The sequence below is a fragment of the Crocuta crocuta genome, unplaced genomic scaffold, assembly GCF_008692635.1.
Source record: "Crocuta crocuta isolate KB4526 unplaced genomic scaffold, BGI_CrCroc_1.0 scaffold415, whole genome shotgun sequence".
In the NCBI taxonomy this organism is placed as follows: Eukaryota; Metazoa; Chordata; class Mammalia; order Carnivora; family Hyaenidae; genus Crocuta; species Crocuta crocuta.
In genome coordinates this window covers 2,109,784-2,130,518 of record NW_027531525.1, presented here as the reverse complement: position 1 = coordinate 2,130,518, position 20,735 = coordinate 2,109,784, and the positions used below count along the sequence as shown (strand labels likewise).

At 40.7% G+C, this 20,735-nt stretch overlaps 1 protein-coding gene across 1 annotated transcript in view; it reads left to right on the top strand.

The window, feature by feature from the left end:
* The window catches only part of CRNN (cornulin), a 3,221-nt gene extending 2,322 nt beyond the window's left edge, over positions 1–899 (top strand). The window contains exon 3 of the mRNA XM_077772496.1: positions 268–899. Coding sequence (XP_077628622.1) covers positions 268–899 — 632 coding nt within the window. The remainder of the gene's footprint in view (positions 1–267) is intronic.
* The last annotated feature ends 19,836 nt before the right edge of the window (positions 900–20,735 follow it).

Genomic DNA, 20,735 nt, shown 5'->3' with positions numbered 1-20,735 from the left:
TAGGAAGGCCTGGCACCCAGCCACAGGAGTCCACCCATGGCCAGACCAGAGGGACTGATGTCCAGGGTCAAGATAGGACCCAGACAAGACAGATGGTGGCAGGAGAACGTGTTCCGACACCAGGAAGTGTCACCCCGACCATGGAGCAGGACAGGAGTGGTCAAGTAGGAAGCCCTGGCACCCAGCCACAGGAGTCCACCCATGGCCAGACCAGAGGGACTGATGTCCAGGGTCAAGATAGGAGCCAGAAAAGACAAGTGGCAAGAGAACATGTTCCGACACCAGGAAGTGTCACCCAGACCATGGAGCAGGACAGGAGTGGTCAGATAGGAAGCCCTGGTACCCAGCCGCAGGAGTCGACCCATGGCCAGACCAGAGGGACTGACGTCCAGGGTCAAGACAGGAGCCAGACAAGCCAAGTGGTAACAGGAGGGCACATGCAGACACAGGCAGGGTCACAAACCCAGACACACACCCAGACCACAAAGCAGGACAAGAGCAGGTCTGCAAGCCGCACAAGAGATAGAGATGAGGGACAGACCCAAAGGCAGTCAGGCAGTGGTCCAAGATGGACACGAGTGGGCCACTATGAAGCAGGAGAGACAGAGCTGGGGGGACAGGCCCAGGCTGGGGCAAACACTCTGACAGGGAGACAGGACTGGAGCAACACTCACCCAAACTGCAGTGTGACAGGTGGGCAGGCAGAGAGAGAACCCACAGTGGTTACTCCAGAGTGGGTGGATGACCACACAAGAGATCCAGCAAGCCCAAGGCAGGACCAGGGTAGCCTACATTCTAGCATGCCTTCAGCCCAGGGCCAGGAGACAGCCCAGCCAGAAGGGAGGCGCGGCCTCACAGCCAGGGGGCTGTATTCCTACTTCAAAAGCAACAAGCCGTGAGTGTCCCAGCCCCAGACTCCAGTGCCCAGTACCAGAAGAAGACAGCTGCAGAGGGTTGGCTTGTCCTACCCTGGCCAGTCCAGGTGGCATGTCCCTGGACATCACCTCTTAATCATGGTGTTTCTCTCTTATGTCTTTCTCAGTGAGACCATTTCTGCAAGGTGCTTTCTATCCTAAATTCCTCTCTCATCTGCTCTGCTGTACAGACCCCCTCAGGAACAGGAAGATACAGAGTCAGTCACCCATTTGTGCCAAATTCTCCTCAGCTTGTGGGGGTTTTCAGAGCTATTTTATCTCTTCCATCTGTCCATTGCCCCATCTATCCTAATGCACCAATAAAACCTTCCTAAGCAACTGGGCTCTGTGTCCCTTTCAATCACTATGGACATGATGGGCTGTGATAATGAACTAGACATGGTCCCTACCCTTGAAGAGCATCTGGTTGGGAAAATAATGTGTGAGATTCCAAGAGTTATAAAAGTGTCAAGAGAGGAGACATCATATTTTTATACTTGGCAGAGATGGAACAGAAAAGTTTTCAACCATAATAGGTTTTTTTGCAATGCTCTTAAAAGACAAGCAGGATTTAGGTAGGTAGGTAGGTACGTAGGTAGATAATACTCTAATTCTAGAATGTTAAGTATCTGGTAACTTAAGGTTACCAATAAATGGAAGAAGTCTACTGGGGACTATGTAGGGGAGAAGGGAAAAGTATGTGTTACCAGGAACTGAGCCAGAAGCCAGAGCCCCAGAAAGTCCTCTGTGTCAGCTATGACCTCTCATTATGTCTCACCAGCTGGATATGAACAAGTTATAGGGTAGAAACTCTTAACTATGGTTTAGTATAATAATCACTTCAGAACTAGTTTTTAAAATATAGGTTTATCTGCCTAACTGCAGAAATGCTGAATCCACAGGTTTTGAATGGGGCTTATGAAAACTGTGTAAAAGCTTTGCAATGGGACTCCTGCTTCTGGCAGTGTGGCAGGCTAGACACTCTGAAGGGCCTTCCACAACAAAATAACTAGATCCTGCATACGACATGTTTTCCATTGCATTTTTGGTTTATAGGAAGTAAGGGCAATTTCCAAAGAGAAAACACAATGTGTTAACAACCCTTAGGCAGGAAAGAGTTAAGATGGCAGAGTAGCAGGGGGACCCTATGCTTGCCTCATCCCTAGAACACAGCTAGATAAATATCAAATCATTTTGAACACCCAAGAAATTTGAGGACTGAGAGAACAAACTGCACAACTGGAGAGAGGAGAAGCCACATCATGGAAGGAAGGAGGTGCAGAGACATGATTTGGAGGAGAAAAGAACTGTGGGTACTGTGGAGGGGTGGGAGCCCTGATCACAGAAAGAAGAGAGAAACAGAAAGAGAGAGAAAGAAAGAACACTATACAAGAAACACACTTCCTCAAAATCATTGACAGGGAAAATGAGAGGGGCTGTTCATTGCAAGTAGTTACAAGCAGCAGAGCTCAAAGACTGAAGTTTTGGAAGTCCACGCAATCACCAGGTCAAGCCTGGTGAACATAGTAGTATTCCTGTGGATAAGGAGGAGAAGTCTGGGAACACACAGCATGATCTGAGGATCCCCGAGGTTGGGTCACAGTGGGAGAGACAGTTTCCCTTCTTGGAGTACATTTGGGAGAGGTGGCATTGCCTCTCAGGGGACAAAAGTGCCTCTCAGGGGACAAAAATGAACAGGCACCATTGAGCTGTCCTGTTCATTAGCATAGGAACAGAAGCACCTGCTGAGAGCAGCTAACTGAACATAGCTTTTTGCTGTGTTTTATCATAAACTTCCTGCTTTTCTGGGACAAATCAGTTCCAGCCACAGCACAGTGAAACCCTCCCTAGAAAATGAGCTTAGGTCTTCACCACACTGGGTCCCTAAAATTGGAGAGTTGAAACCCAGCCAGTGCCCCTGAGATAAAACAGAGGAGCATTGCACTGCTGGGAAGGCAGACAGCTGGGGGGAAAATGGGGTGAAGGCAGAGATCTCAGGGATTCCAGGAACACACAAGGGAAGATTATTTGCTCTTCCATAAGGGCTTTCTGAATAGAAGCAGGGGGTAAACTCTCTGGGAATGAGAGAGCCAGGTGAAGCCATTTTTACCCTTGCCCATCAGCAAAGATGGACTGCAGTGAACAACAAGCACCTAGAGTGGAGGCTTGAACCAAATACACCGAATCTCACCCTCTGTGCTCTGCAGGTGCTTTTTTAGTAGGGCAAGTGTGCTTGAGAATCAGAGCAAGAGTGGGTCCCTCCCCCAAAAGACTACACAACCCCTCCACATGCACCAAATCTTCTGACCATAGAGTGCGAAAAAGCTTCAGCTCTAGGGGAAATAGGATCTAGCCTCTTTTATCTAACCGACCAAAACACACCAAGTTAAAACTTGCCCAACAGTGGACAAGGTCCAAAGACTACCCACTGACAAGGCAAGACAGAGCAAAATTCTTCAGAGGACTGATCTGAGGGAAAGAGCAGCCAAAACACAACAGCAGAATATACACAGCACATACCAGAGACACATCCTGAAACACCAACCCTTAGACGGTATACGATCTCTTCTTAATATAGCCATTTCTCTCAAGAGCAGGAAACATGATAGATCTTCCTAACACACAGAAGACAGAGACCTAGAAAAACGCCAAGATGGAGAAATTCATCCCAAAAGAAAATAAGAACAGGTCATGGCAAGGGATCTAATCACAACAAATATAAGTAATATGCCTAAACCAAAATTTAAAACACAATCATAAGGATACTAGCTGGCTAGAGAAAATCATAGAAGACATCAGGGGTCCCTTACCACGGAGATAAAATACCTAAAAACTAGTCAGACCAAAATAAAAAATGCTATAATCAAGATACAAAACTGACTGGATATAATGACCACAAGGATGGAAGAAGCAGTGGAACAAATAAGGAAGTAATAAGTAGAAGATAAAATTATGGAAAACAATGAAACTGAAAAGAAGAGGGAAAGAAAACTATTGGGTTGTAAATGTAGACTTAAGGAACTCAATAACTCCATATGGTGTAGTAGCATTCATATCATAAGAGTCCTGGAAGAAGAAAAGGGAAAAGGAGCAAAAGGCTTATTTGAGCAAACTCTAGCTAAAACTTCTCTAATCTGGGAAAGGAATAGATATACAAATCCAGGAGGCACAGAGAGCTCCCATGAAAAATCAAAAAAAGCAGGCCAGCAACAAGACATATCATAGTAAAATTTGCAAAATATAGAGATAAAGAAAGAATTCTGAAAGCTGCACGGGAAAAAGAAATCCCTAACATTCAAGGAGTAAAAATAGGGTTTCCAGCAGACCTATCCACAGAAACCTGGCAGGCCAGAAGAGAGTAGCATGATGTACTCAATGGGCTAAAGAGGAAAAATATACACCCAAGGTGTAATTATCCAGCAAGGCTGTCATTCAGAATAGAAGGAGAGATAAAGAGTTTCCCACACAAACAAAACTAAAGGAGTTCATGACCACTAAACCAGCCCTGCAAGAAATATTAAAGGGGAATCCTTGAGTAGGAAAGAAACACCAAAAGCAACAGACTAGAAAGAAACCAACTTTACAGGTAATACAACGGCACTAAATTCATGTCTATCAATAATTTGAAAGTAAATGAACTAAATGCTCCTATCAAAAGACATAGGGTACCAGAATGGATTAGAAAAACAAGATCCATATAGACGCTGCCTACAAGAGACTCATTTTAGATATAAAAACATCTGCAGATTGAAAGTGAGGGGATGGAGAGCCATTTAGTATGCTAGTGGACATCAAAAGAAAGCCAGAGTAGCCACACTTAATGTGAGAAAAACTAGATTTTAAGCCATGACAGTAACAAAAGATAAACACACTATATCATAATAAAGGGATCTATCCAACAAGATCTAACAATTGTAAATATTTATCCCCAACTTGAGAGCACTCAAATATATAAAATAATTAATAAAAAACATGCAGAAAATAATTGACAATAATACAGTAGTAATAGAGGACTTTAATATGCCACTTACAGCAATAAATAAATCATTTAAATGGCAAATCAACAATGAAACAATGGCTTTGAATTACACACTGGACCAGAAGAAGTCAAACTTTCACTATTCACAGATGACATAATACTCGATGTAGAAAACCCAAAAGACTCCATCAAAAAAACTGCTAAAACTGGTACCAAATTCAGCATAGTCACAGGATACAAAATCAATGTACAGACATCTATTGCATTTCTGTATACCAATAATGAAGCAAAAGAAAAAGAAATCAAGGAATCAATCCCATTTAAAACTGCACCAAAGCCTATAAAATATCTAGGAATAAACCTAACCAAAGAAGTTAAAAATCTGTACCCTGAAAACTATAAAACATTTATGGCGGTACCTGGATGCCTCAGTTGGTTGAGCATCTGATCTTGGCTTTAGGTCATGATCTCACAGTTCATGAGTTTGAGCCCCACATTGGGCTAACTGCTGTCAGCACAGAGCTCACTTCAGATCCTCTGTACCCTTCTCTTTGCCCCTGTCCTGCTCGCTCTCTCTCTCTCCCTCTCAAAAATAAAAATAAACATTTTTTAAAAAGAACCCTTATGAAAGAAATTGAAGAGGACACAAATAAATGGAAAAACATTCCATGCTCATGGATTGGAAGAACAAACATTGTTAAAATGTCTACACTACCCAAAGCAATCTACACATTGGATGCAATTCCTATCAAATACCACAAGCATTCTTCACAGAGCTGGAACGAAGAATCTTAAAATTTGTATCGAACAATAAAAGACTCCAAATAGCAAATCAATCCTGAAAAAGAAAAGAAAAGCTGGAACTATAACTATTCCAGACATCAAGCTACATTACAAAGCTGTAGTGATCAAGACAGTATAAGTACTGGCACAACACAGACACATAGATCAATGGAACAGAAGAGAAAACCCAGAAATGGGCCCACAGCGAAATGGTCAACTCATCTTTGACAAAGCAGGAAAGAATATCCAATGAATAAAAACCGACTGCCTTTTCTACAAATGGTGTTGGGAAAACTGAACAGCAATATACAACAGAATGAAACTGAGAACTTTCTTATACCGTACACAAAAATAAATTTAAAATGGATGAAATACTTAAATGTGAGACAGGAAACCGTGAGAATACTCAAGGAGAACACAGGTGGCAACGCTTTTGACATGAGCCACGAATACTTCTTACTAGACACATTGCCTGAGGCAAGGGAAAGAAAAGCAAAAATGAACTATTGGGACGTCATCAAGATAAAAAACCTTCCACATAGCAAAGGAAACAATCAACAAAACTAAAAGATAACCTTTTAGTTGAAATGGGAGAAAATATTTGTAAATGTAATATCTGATTAAGAGTTAGTATCCAAAATCTATAAAGAACTTATCAAACTCAACAACTAAAAAACAAATAATCCAGTTTAAAAATGAGCAGAAGACATGAATAAACATTTTTCCAAAGAAGACAGACAGATGAAAAGACAGATAGATGAAAAGATGCTCAACATCACTCATCATCAGGGAAATACAAATCAAAACCACAATGAGATACCACCTCACACCTGTCGGAATGGTTAAAATTAACAACTCAGGAAACAACAGATGTTAGCGAGGATGTGGAGAAAGGGGAACCCTTTTCTACTGTTGGTGGGAATTCAAACTGGTACAGCTACTCTGAAAAACAGTATGGAGTTTCCTCAAAAAATTAAAAATAGAACTACCCTATGCTCCAGAAATTATACTAGTAGGTATTTACCCCAAGGATACAAAAATACTGATTTGAAGGGATATATGCACCATGTTTATAGCAGCATTATCAGCAGTAGCCAAATTATTGAAAGAGCCCAAATGTTCATCGACTGATGAATGGATAAAGAAGATGGGTGTATGTATATACAATGGAATATTACTCAGAGATAAAAAATAATGAAATCTTTCCATTTGCAATGATATGGATGGAACTAGAGATTATTATGCTAAAGCAAAATAGGTCATTCAGACAATATCAAATACCATACGATTTCACTCATATATGGAATTTAATAAACAAAACAGATGAACAGAGTTGGGAAAAAAAAGAGAGGCAAACCACGAAATAGACTCTTAATTTTAGAGAACAAACTGATGGTTACTGGAGGGGACGTGGGCAGGGGTATGGGTGAACTAGGTGATGGGGACTAAAGAATATGTAAGTGATGAATAACTAAGTTCTACAGTCGAAACTAATTTACACTGTATACTAACTAATTGGAATTTAAATGTAAAACTTGAAGGAAAAAAACCCCACAATAATAATGGAGTATTTTCTTTCTTTCAGTTGAAGACATTAAGTATTGAGAAGACTTGAACAACACAATTACTAAGATATAAAGAATTCTGTGACCATGTATATATATATCTCCCACCAATATATTAACCCAGCAGTAAAACTACACCTCCTAAACATGGAATATTCAATATTAGGTCACAAAGAAAACTTAAAAATAGAAATAATAGAAATAGTGCTCTTACATGCACATGTAATATCAGTAAACATTGCCAAATCTCTCTGTTGTTATTGTTTTGTTGGAAATAACAGATACACTATTGAATAACTCTTGGATAAAAGGAGATGACTACAAAATGGAATTGCAGAACTTTTAGAAAATGATGATAAGTGAACTAGATGTATAAGGATCTGTATTAATTACATGAATTCTCCCAGGAAAATCAGTGAAGAAAACAAAAAATGTATAAGGAAGAATTTTAAAAGGCATAAGCATAAATTAGTGACTAAGAAAATAGGAAATCAATACAGTAAAAAAAAGTAAATAACCTATTTTTTTAAAACAACAGCTGGGAAACCACTAAACAACCTAGTTTTTTAGAAGGTAAAAGAAAGGTACAGATGAGAAAGCACAGATGCACAAAATAAGAAATAACAATGGGCAAAAGACTGTTGACAGAAGGCATTCAGATGATCCTTAAATATATGAAAAGATGCTAAAGCTTATTTATAACAATAGAAACACAAATTAAAACTGTACGGAGATATCATTTCTCACCATCATTTTGGCAAAAATCTGAAAGTTTGAGAAAAGACTTTGTTCACAAGGCTGTGGAGAAAAGGCATTCACACACTTTTTGGTGGGAAAACAAAATGATACAGCCTCAGTGAAGGGAAAATTCATCATTATTACCTCTGCCTGTTTTGTTCATGCTTTTTCCCAGTGTCTGAAGTAGATCCTGGCAGATAGTAGCATTCAATAATTATTTGTTGGAAAACACAGAATAACTTGATCTCCCCTTTCACTTACATTAGGTCATATAATCTCTAGACCGCCCTGTGATTATGGAAGGCAAATATAAATACAATCAAACTCATATCAACTAAGAAAATGGTTTCTTTTAGTGTTACCAAAATCATGCAGTTAGTAAATAGCAGAGATAAAACTAAACCCAGACTTTTGGGGTATAAACTTAGTGACTGATCACCTCGCAAAAACAAAAAGCACAGAATGTGTGAGAATTTACCCAAAGGGATTGGAAAGAAGTCACAGACAGTGGCCCTCTAACCCCACCTCAGGCCCCAGGAGAACATTCTGGCCATGAAAGCATGGAGCCCACTGACATCTTGGAAGAGACGCCATTCTCTGGATCCATGTTCCAGGGAGCTTCCAGGAAGAGGAAGCTTCTAGAGGAAGTTTTCCCCTAGAACAATAGGGGGAAAGATGAAGGCAGAGTGGTTCTGAAAGAGAAGTCAAGCAACAATGAAGTCAAGCAGAGTCAAGAGCTGACAGCTTATTCCCTGTAACCTCCTGGACTTTGCTGGACAGATCTGAAAGCTACAGTGAGATCCCTCCAATGTTTAGGTATAAATAAAAAAAAGAGATTTCTTATAAANGTTCCTCCTAATCCTCCTATACGTGCAAGCATATGATATTTGTCCTTCTCTGCCTGACTTATTTTGCTCAGCATAACACCCTCAAGGTCCATCCATGTTGCTACACATGGCCAGTCAAATCAGAGACATATTAACAGTCAACGTTAAAAAGAAAGAATTGTGTCTAAGCCAAGAGAACCTGACTGCAACTTGAATGTATTAACCTTTCATTCTGAGGGGAGGGGGTTATTCAGCTAAATGTAGAAAAGGGGACTCATGGAAGTCAATGAGGCTGGACTCATATAAGCAGTCTATGTCTAGGCGACAGAGCCAAGGCCCACTGGCAAGGTCTGTGATGGCAATGGACCCCTATCAGGTGACTGGCCAGATGTCATTAACCTCCAAATCAAGAAGCCAACGTTCCTCCTCTGAGTCTGTGATCACCAGCTTCTAATTATGATATTGCTGTCTATGTGGAAGAAAAGGCACTGTTTAAGGGATATGAGTGGCCAGTCCTTTCAACAGTCATGTTTCTTGTTGTAAACTGATTAATTGAAATCTTGACTGCCACTCCTAGTCTCTGGCCTCGGGAGATATGAGTCTGCCACTCAAAAATTATCTACTTTCTTTCTGAGCCTGGGTGTGAGTGGGTCCTAACCTCTGTGACCACAAGGCATCCACCAAGGTAACCATGCTGCTCCATCACTAGCCATGCCCCTGCTTCTCTCTGGACTTTCTGACCTTCCTCAAACTTTTAAAGTTTCCTAGACTCAAGAGGGAAATTTTGTGGAAAATATAGAAGGGCGTGATGGAAATAGAGTATATGTGTTCACAGCCCCTGAGATGAACTCATTTCTTTTGAAGAGTAGAGGGATAGTCCTTCCACATAATATCAAACATATTAATAGGTACCTATAGACCACTTAAGTGTGATTTTTACTAAAAGTTTTTGAAAATAAGTTAATAACTTTGTTTCTGAAATCATTTACATATAAGTCATACATTTATTTTGGCCATGATTTTTTTTCAATTACAGTACACACTCTTGAAAAAAACCTCTATATTAAAAATTCTTAATAAGTAATAATTTTTATGAATATACAAAATTTATAGATTTCACAATGAATGAGGTTCATGACGTTTTATTTCTAGACTTTTCAACATTTATAGATTTCAATTTTGCACAATTTTATTTTGAAGCTGACATACATATATACTTACAGAAAGACATCTATTTATTTTTGATTCAAACATTTTGTTGACTCTTCCAAAGCTCAGAAGCCCCAGTCACATTGCCTATAGTGTGTGAAATGGCCAGGTCGTCAGGGATACTTTGGCTAAAGACACATTCCACAGGCCAGCCAGCCTCTTCCACCAGTACTTTGCATTCATGTGGTGGGCAGGTTCACCACTGCTTCCCCCTGGTGGTGGTGAGGACTAATGCCTCTAAAGGAGATTCTGCAGGAAATCTGTTTTTGCTGGAATGGAAGATGGTATCAGAAATTAGGACAGGCTCAGTCAGTAATGTGGCACTGGGCACACTTCCTGAAGGAAGTGGCCCTGAAAATTTCAGTAGTGACCCACCCCAAGCTGCTCTGAGCCACAGGGCTGATAGCAGGTGTATGTACATGTGTGTTTGTTTGGGGGGTGCCCTTCACAGAGCCTCTCCCAGTGACAAATGGGCTCCTGCTCTGGTTTGGGGCAGGTCCTTCCCTGATTCCCCTGTACAGATAGGTCTCTTTCCAGGGCTTTGGCTCAACTGCATAGGGATGGCCTTATAGATGCCTAATTATTTTACCTGGGAAAGCACATTTCTGGAGCAGTTCCTGTGGAGAGACAGAAAGGTAGATATCTTGGGGTTTTCCCTCCTCAAGGCAGGAAACAGCCATCTGTTCCCTCTACTGGGGGCCCTGAGACCAAGGAGAATGCCCACCCTTGTGCTGGCCACTCACAGGAACACTGAATTCATCTCCCAGGATGGATGTAGACCACTCAGTTGTGTGCAGAGGGTCGTCAGTGCTCCCCATTTATACATGAGCTACAAGTAATGAATGGTAGTTCCCCTCTGTACATCTCTGGGAAGTGGGCAGAGTTTGAGGTGGAAGGGGAACCTCCTATTCTGACATATCTCCATGTAACAGAGGGAGAAAATTAAGAAACTAAAGTAGCCAAATGGCTTTGCCTCTATTGTCTGTCTGACTGGAAAGAGGTTTGCAGATTCCCAAGAGCCATTTCTCGTAGAGGATTTGAGGATTAGGGCTGGGCCTGTTGACACAAATAAGGCTAAACTCTCAAAGCAGCATCACCTCCTACCATGGCTGAAAGTGTTCCCTGAAACTTCTTTTACAGCACTGAGCAGATCTCCAGGGGAAAGAGGCTCCCTCAGGGTAGCTGAGGCAGTTTTGAGGCTATGACTCTGGGTGAAATGTGGAGGGGACACTGGTTCTAGTTTATCTGGGATTCTCTGGAGAAGAGATAACAAAATGGGGTCAACTTGAAGAGGCCTGCCTGTTGGAGAAGTGTCCTGGGACCAATACATTAATCCATACCATGGGAAGTCAACACTCTTCTGTCTAGAAAAGAAAATAAACCAGTTATGGTAACCAGTCAGCCACGTGCTACTCTGGATCCAGGGTTTTGCCTGGGCTTTGTATAATCCTGTATAGAGCAGTCACAAGTTCAGTCAGGGCATGTCTTTAAATGTCCTAAGCAAAATAAAAAATCCTTTTTTAAATTAAGGAAATTTAGTTACAAACAAATTTAGTTACAAATTTAGTTCGTCATGAAGCAATCATAAAAGACACAAGATAGACACGAGTACAAAAGACACCAATAATTCTCTTGCTCAGAGATAACCATTGTTATCTAATCCCTTCCCGGTCTTCTATATGCAAATTACCATATAAATATCTATAGGAAAATGCATGTCTATTATTCCATGTACAAATGTACATGTAATCTATAAATTATACATATGTAAAACATAAATTATACATCTATATGTAAAGCATATAAATGATACTTAATATCAAACCATATATGTATGTATACAAACATGTATAGTTGTAAAATAGCTTCCATGAACTACTTCCTGTGATTTAGAGTATCCCATGTCAGTAGACTTTGGTGGTTGAGACTGTGTGCTATGGTACCAAGTTGCCAGGGTTCAAACCTCAGCTGCACATCTTATAAGAAGTGTGCCATTGATACAGATATGCCTATATTAGTTATCTTACCTGTAAAGTAGAGAAAATAGTGGTATTTCCTCATAGTTAGTAGTTGTGAGGACAGATAAATCTTTACATATAAAAGTATATGTATGCCTGGCACGTACATGGCATGGCCAGCACTCAAAAAATGTTAAGAACTAAATGAAGCATTAAGACCAGCCATTTAGAAAGCAAAGAATGTTTCAAGGAGAAGATACAAATGGTCCTAATCAGCCTGACCTTGGCCCAGTATAGAAGATTCTCAGGGGCTGGGCTTTCTATCTATGAAAATAATTTTGGCTTTGAGCAGCTCCTCTGGACCACAGCTCATTTCACAGGTCATTTCTATCTCAAAGAAAACCTAAGGATTAGGGCTGAACCATCTGAGTATTAACTCTCAACGTATCCATGTAACACTAACCCTCCCCTCTGTCTCTCAAGCCCCTGACCTATCAGGACAAAATCAGTTTCTCACTGTTTCACCCTCTCACTCTTTCAAGGTTATTAGGCTTGTTACTTAAGAAGAAGGTAGGGAGTGGATCTCTAATTGGCTTATTTTTCCACAAGACTCAGGCAGTGGAATGGAGGGTGTGTGTGGTTAGTGAGGGCACAGTCAACCCTTAATGCCTCAACTATTGCATCTGACTTAGAGAGGCCCATTTAACAACTTAGAACAATTTGGACCACATTGACTGGAAAAACCAATCTCCGGTTTATGATACATTTCATCCCATATCATGAAATATTCCTTTTGGGTCCCTTTTTGTTTTCCATGAAGGGAAAGTCACCATCCCCAGAGGAAAATTCCTGTAAACATGCTGGAATCTACCTTATCTTTTAATCCTAATCCAAATTCTAAATAACCATAAATAATAAAAAATGAAATGCTATGCTACTATACATTTATATATTACTACAAATTTACTGAGCATCAATTTTGTGCTGGGCATATTATAAGAGGAACCAGACCTAAGTCCTTCCAACAAGGAGTTAACATGAAACTAATAGATACAATGGAAAAGTATTGAAATAACCAGGGAATCTTAGCTCACAGTGTAAAAGTCCATGCTCTGCTTGGGGACCCCCAAGACGAACCTTAGCCTTGTTATGATTCCAGGTGTTTCTGCTACAGCTATCATCAACCCTGAACATGGCTATTTGAGCCTCAATCTCTGATGCATAGAAAGAGGTGTTTGTAATGGAACTCTATTCACCATGACTGTAACCTCCCCCTCCCCAAACACCCTATCATTTCAAGAACCATCTTTGCCACTGCCTGCCATTCACAACAAACACATAGTTGTCCTTATAAAACAGAAGACTAAAATCTACTTCTCTTTTCCATGACACACCAGCCAGGAACTCACTGCTCTAATTACCATCGACTTCGTGATAAGATTGGCAGCTACGCCAATGGTTGAAGTGTTTGCTTGTGTTATGAATGGGTTGTTATAAATTTAATTATACCTCCTTACCCAAATCAATGAAAGATTAAATCACACCTTAACATAACATATTATTTTTCCTGAAATGTGGCAGCAATGCAGTAACCTGCCCCACAGGTTTATGGTTTTTCCATCCATGACCTGGTCTTTCTCACCTAGCTGGTTCTGGCCTCTGCCTCCCCTCTAGAGTTCTACCATCTGAATAAGCTGATGACTCTGCTCTACAACCTGACCTAAGCACGTCACCTAGGTGGATATGGAGCCTGCTGGTGGCTCTGCTGCAATTTGTGGCATCTGTTGAAATCAGTCAGCTTATCCAGCTCAGTGGCATGCCACAAGTGCTAAGCCCACACCCCTTCACAGAGGAATTTGACCATCCACCAAATGGAGGCATCTTTCATCCCCCTCACACAGAATGACAACCCTCACTCTCCCTGGACCTAGGAACTAACAATAAGATTTATGTCGATGCCAAACCTTTTCAGGTTTTTCTTCAATTGAAGTATAATTTCCATACAAGGTTATATTAGTTCCATGGGTACAAGATACTGATCCCACAATTCTCTATATCACTCAATGCTCACCATGGTAAGCGGGGTGACCACCTGTCAGCATGCAACATTATTACAATATTATTGACTAGATTTTCTGTGCTGTACTTTCATCTCTGTGACTTATTTATCTTATAACTGGAAGTTTATACCTCTTCACCTCCTATATTTATTTTGTCCATCCCCTCACCCCTTGCCCTCTGCAACCACCAGTTTGTTCTCTGTATTTAAGAGTCTGGTTTTCTGGTTTGTTTGTTTGTTTGTTCATTTTGACTTTGCAACATTGCCTACCTTCTCTGTTTCTTCTGTAGCTCGGGACTCTGGTCTTCTGAGAGCATCGTGGTATAGTGAAAAGTTGCCAGTGCCAGTCTGGGTGTCAGACTTTCTGGATCAGACATTCTGGGCTGAATCCTGGCTCTGCCACCTACCATCTGCATAACTTTGGAACTGAAACTCTTTCTGAGCTTCAGGTTCTTCACTGGAAAATGAGGATCACATTTCCCTCACAGAGTGCTTGTAGGTTAATACTATGTCTACAGCAACTTTCATATAGAGATGTTTAATCAACATGGGTGCCCTGTGCTCCCCTCTGTCATCTCCACCTGTCCCCATTACCTGCACCAGTCTTCCTGCCTTCGCCACACTGGAAACTGCCAGCTTCTGTTCTTTTCCTCTAATCATATTTCCCAGATCCTCTTTCGACCTGTGTACCTACAACCTTAGCTTGATAAGGTTCTTGGGAAGCCAGGACCAAAGACGTATCGTTGATGGGTCAGTTACCTAGGATGCTAGGTTACAAAAATTTTTATTTTAAAAAAAATGTTTAAATGTTTATTTACTTTTGAGATAGAGAGAGACAGAGCACAAGCAAGGGAGGGGCAGAGAGAGAAGGAGACACAGAATCTGAAGCAGGCTCCAGGCTCTGAGCTGTCAGCACAGAGCCCAATTTGGGGCTTAAACCCACACGCCATGAGATCATGACCTGAGCTGAAGTCAGACGCTTAACCAACTGAGCCACCCAGGCGCCCCAAGAATAATTTATTTTTAAATAAATGATAGTAAGATGGGCTTGAACACTACTAGAGGGGTAGAAAATTGGAACAAACTTTATAAAATAAATTTCTAAATATACACTAGGTGCTTTAAAAATGTTCATAATTTTCGATGCAATGATTTCACTTCCGGGGATTCATCATATTAAAGAAATAATGAGAATCTTCAAATATTTGTATATAGGATATTTGCTACAATGTTGTAATCATGAAAAATTGGAAATAATCAAACGATCTAGGACACCAAGATAATGGAGTAAATACCGGGCAGTCATTCAAAATCAGGTTTTGCAAGAGTTTAAATGACATTGGAAGATTCTCACAATTTGACACAAAATTAGGAGTATATTAACGAATTTTAAAATACATAAAACATAGAATTACCATATTATCTAGCAATTCCACTTCTGGGCATATACCCAAATGGAGTGAAGGAAGGGACCAAACATATCGGTAACTCATGTTCATGGCATCCTTACAGGCGGAAGCAGCTCAAGTATTCATCAACACATGGACTGATAAACAAAACGTGGCATATACACATACAGTGGAATATTATTCAGCCAAAGGAAGAAAATTCGGGAGGGGGGAGCCTTTTATAATCGAAGTATAGTTGACTTACAGTGTTGTTAATGTTACTAGTGTACAACAGAGTGACTTGACAATTCTCCCCATTACAGAGTGCTCACCACAGTAAGTGCTGTCACCATGTGTCCCCTTACAATGCTATTACAATATCACTGACTATATTCCCTATGCTGCACTTTTCATCTCTGAGACTTATTTATTTTATAAGTGGAAATTTATACTTCTTCATCCACTTTATCTATTTTGCCCATCCTCCCACCACCTCCCCTCTCCAACCACCACTTTGTTCTCTGTATTTAAGTCTGTTTCGGTTTTTTGGTTTATTTGGTTGGTTTCATTTGGTTTGGTTTGCTTCCACATGTAAGTGAAATCACGTGGTATTTGTCTTCAAAGCACGGAAATGTTGACACATGCTACAACATGAAAAAGCCTGGAGGACGTTATGCTAGGTGACATAAGGTGGCCACAAAAGGACAAGCACTGTATGGCTCCACTTGTATGAGGCACTGTAGCAGTCAAATTCATAGAGACAGAAAGTAAAATAGTGGCTGCCAGGGGCTGGAAGGAGAATGGGGAATTAGTGTTTAATGGGGGCACAATTTCAGTTTGGAAACATGAAAAATTTCTGGAGATGGACAGTGGTGATGGTGGCACAACAGTGTGAGTGTACTTAATGCCATAGAACTGGACACTTAAAAATGGCTAAAATGGTAAATTTCATGTTGTATTTATTTTACAATAAAAATATACATACTATATATACATACACACAATACACATACAGACACATGCATGTGTAAATGAAACACTGAAGGCCAAATATTAGCAGTAAATTGTGAAATCTGAATCATGAAATTTTCAGATTTTTGCTTTTTTCCTTTGTATTTTCCTGCATTTTACCATTTTCCTGTTATTAACATGTATTACTTTTATTTTTTTTAATGTTTATGTATTTTTGAGAGAGCGTGTGCAAGCAGGGGTGGGGTAGAAAGAGGGAGCCGGAGAATCCCAAATGGGCCCCACACTGACAGCAGAGAGCCCGGTGTAGGGCTCAAACTCAAGAACCACAGGATCCGTACCTGAACAGAAGTCAGACACTTAACCGACCTAGCCACCCAGGCACCCCTGAACATGTATTACTTTTATAGTCAGAAGAAAAAGTGTTTCTTTAACTCCATTGGATCTTCCTTGACCTCACTCTTTGCTTTGGCCAAGGTGGAGGCTGGCTCCACAGCCCAACACACTGAGAGAGCTTCTCCTTTCCAAGCCTCGCCCTCAGCCTTCATAAGGCAGCCTCAGGCTTGCAGGAGAGACAGTCTCGCCACACACAGCCATTGTTGGAAAGCATTTCTAAGGTGTCTTTGAATTTATGGCTGTTTTCATGAGGGATTCCTCCCAATGGGCCCAGAAGCTATGATGGGACCATTCCCCTTGACTTACAGCTGGGAGAGTCATGTAGTGGCTTCGTGTGGCAGCAGCACAGTGCAGTGGGAAATGCACCACGGAAGAAGAAGCCAGCCACCAGAGCTCTGCATGTGACCATTGGCAGACATACCCACTTGCTAGCCGTTCCCTCCTTCATGGCTCAGATGACCATGACCCCCTCCTTCAAACCAAGCCCACAATGCGCTTGCCAAGGGAGATGCCCAGACCTTAAGGGTCACTAGCAGTCATGGCTTCAAATGTGCTTTAAAGCAGTGGTAAGGATTCATGTGGGATCTTTAGCATTTTTCACATGGGTCCTCAACAGTGCTCAGTAGTCACACAGTCTTCTTGCCTGTGTGATTGATGAACCCCAATCATTTTTGACTAAATGGGTCTCAAGAAATACAATCAGAGCCTGTGTGTACGGAGCACATCACGTGTCCTATTTAGAAGATACCACTGGCTCCCATTTGCCCTTAGAACCAATTCTAAACAAGTTCATTATTCTGATAAAGATTCACAAGGCCCTCTCTGGCCTGATCTCTGTCCTTTGCCAAACTCTGCTTTTGCTGTGCTTTACCTCTGCTTTGTTGTCTTTATTATATCTTATCCCCTGGCTATATCCCGCTTCCAGAAATTCTCTTAACACACCAGGCACTTTGCATATACTGGTCCATCTTCCTCCAGCTGGTGAAACTGATATCCTTCAGGACCCAGCACACATAATAGCAAACATTATCACTCCCTTACAAGGTGACTAACACTGTTCTAAGTGTCTGACCTGTAATAACTGATTTTTTTTTTACACAACCAGGTCCTGAACAGGTTTGGGTTTTTTTTTTCTGTTGCCTAACTTCCCTAGTTTCCTGCCTGTTTTCTTAACACAGTGTTTAGCCTTCTAATGGATTCTATAAACCACTAAATATCCTTCCTATAAAATATTATTCTGCCTAAGAATAGTAGAGGCAGAGGTGATTACTGCTGCTTACAGCCAATAATCTTATCTAATAAGACATCTATCAAGCAAACCTCTGTTGGGTGTCACTAAATTCCAGGCACTGTGCTGGTGTGGACAGGTGAGTGGAACAGAAGGCTTCAATTCTGTTCTTAAGGAGCTCAATCTGTCTGAGAAAAAAAAAAAAGACAAATATACAATGATGCAAGGTAATTAAAGGTACAAGGTGAATACCTATGAAAGTATAACTTAGCTCTATGGGAAGCCAGATGGGGATTCACAGAAAGTTTCACAGAGGAGATGACATGAAGACATAACACAGGGGCCAGAGTGGGCTCTGGAGCCAGAAAGCTTAGGTTCAAATCCTGCATCTTCCACACATTGGATATGTAACCTTGGGCAAGTGAGTTAATGCCTTGGCCCTCAATTTATTCAGCTATATGAGTGTCAGTAAGAATATCTACTGAGTCATCACTGCAGCCAGCTCAATCCCCAAGGTCTGTCTGTGGACTGAGCTCCTGCGATCGGTTTCAGTATCATCTGTTTAATCACCAACTTCTTTTTGCAGTGAAAAACTATCTGTCTCAAGCCGAAGCCTTCAACTCCAGTTGCCAATTTATTGATGGTTCTTCTAGCTGGAAGGATCATTCTTTCAGCCCTGGACCTGGATATGTCTCAGTCCCTCCTTGCTGTTTCCAACTTGACTTGTACTTTAAGGTTAGGCTAACATTTCAGGCTTGGCATTCTTATTCATTGAAGAAGAAAAGTCCCTCTCTCTGAGTCCAAGATTCATCCTCTGAACCTATTCCAAATAGTTCTCTCCAAAGCCACCAGTGCTGGGTTTTATTCCTTCTAGATTCTCCCTAAAAGCAGCCTTACTTAACTAAGCAGCCTAATATAGTAAAAACTCTTAGTCTCTTAGTCAGAAAGATCTGGCTTTAAATCATGGCTCCACCTCTGACAGGCAAGTCACCTACCTCTTCAAGCATTTAAATCTATTTCGTAGGATTATTTCAATGCCAAAAAAAGGAAGGCATATAACAAAACTCTCGTTGAGTCTCTTCCCTTAATTTCTTCCTTTTATTTTCTGTATTCTCATTTTTAAATTTCTTCTAATGGTCACATCTGTAGCCATTTAAATTTCTGCCTATTGTTCCAATTTCTCTTTCAACTTTTTCTCTAAAAGTTCTATCTTGCAAGATAGAACTTCCTTGGGCATACTTTGTATAAAAGCTATGTTCTTTTTTTTCATTCCATTTTAACTCAATAAAATTATTTTCATTTCTAATTTAAATGTATGTGATTGTACTTCAACAGGGCATCTGACAAGATCCCTGGCAAGAGGAAACTTGGAAGCATAAACAATTATATAATTTCCAAGATAAAAGATGATGACTGATGAAATAGCATCTTTCTTTAGAAAGCTTATGTATCATAATAGCATTCTATCCACATCCTATTGTAGTTGACCTTTTTATTAATTATTTGGATGCTAATTTCTAAAGCAGATTCATCAAAGTAATAGATGACAGAAAGATGAAAAAGATATTAAACATATTCAACTCAGTACCAGTTCCAAAAAACAAAAATCATCTTAGCAGTTTGCACTGAGGGGCTGAATAAAACAAAATGTTTAAAGGAGCAAATGTAAAGTTTTTTTCCTTGGGTCCAAAAACCCAAGAGTACAAGGGTAGGATAAGACTGAATTGGTTGGGGGCACCTGGGTGGCTTAGTCGGTTAAGCGTCCGACTTTCCCTTAGGTCATGATCTCGCGGTTCGTGGGTTCGAGCCCCGCGGCGGGCTCTGTGCTGACTGCCAGCTCAGAGCCTGGAGCCTGTTTCAGTCTGTGACTCCCTCTCTCTCTGACCCTCCCCTGCTCACGCTGTCTCTCCCTCTCCTAGAAATAAATAAAAATATTAAAAAAAAAAAAGACTGAATTGGTTGACCACTAGTCCCTCTCCCACAATCAACTTGATATGATTTCCTACTGTTGTATAATTACAAAAAAAAATTTGATACAATCTTAGGATGCATGAGAAACCTAGCTTTATAGTAATAGTCTATCTTATCCAGCTAGACTATATCTTTTGAATTGAATTTCACTAAAGATGACACATTTTAAGAAAGATATTGGTGGGGCGCCTGGGTGGCTTAGTCAGTTGAGCATCCGATGTAAGCTCAGGTCTTGATCTCATGGTTTGTAGGTTCGAGCCCTGCATCAGGCTCTGTGCTGACCGCTAGCTCAGAGCCTGGAGCCTGCTTCAGATTCTGTGTCTCCTTCTCTTTCTGCCCCTCCCCCACTTACTCTCTCTCTCTCTCTTTCTCTCTCTCTCTCTTTCAGAAATAAATAAAATGTTAAAAATTTTTAATTATTAAAAAAAGAAAGATACTAGTAAGCTGAAATACACTTAAAAGTGAAATCAGTAGGATTTTAAACTATATCATAAGGAGAATGTTTGAGGAAGAAGGGATTTTTACACTGCACCAAAGATCCCATTCATCTGTTCAACAGATGAATGGATCAAGAAGATGTGGTTTATCTATACCATGGAATACTACATGGCAATGAGAAACAATGAAATCTGGCCATGTGTAGCAACATGGATGGACCTTGAGGGTGTTATGCTGAGCGAAATAAGTCAGGCAGAGAAGGACAAATATCATATGTTTGCACGTATAGGAGGATTAGGAGGAACTTGACGGA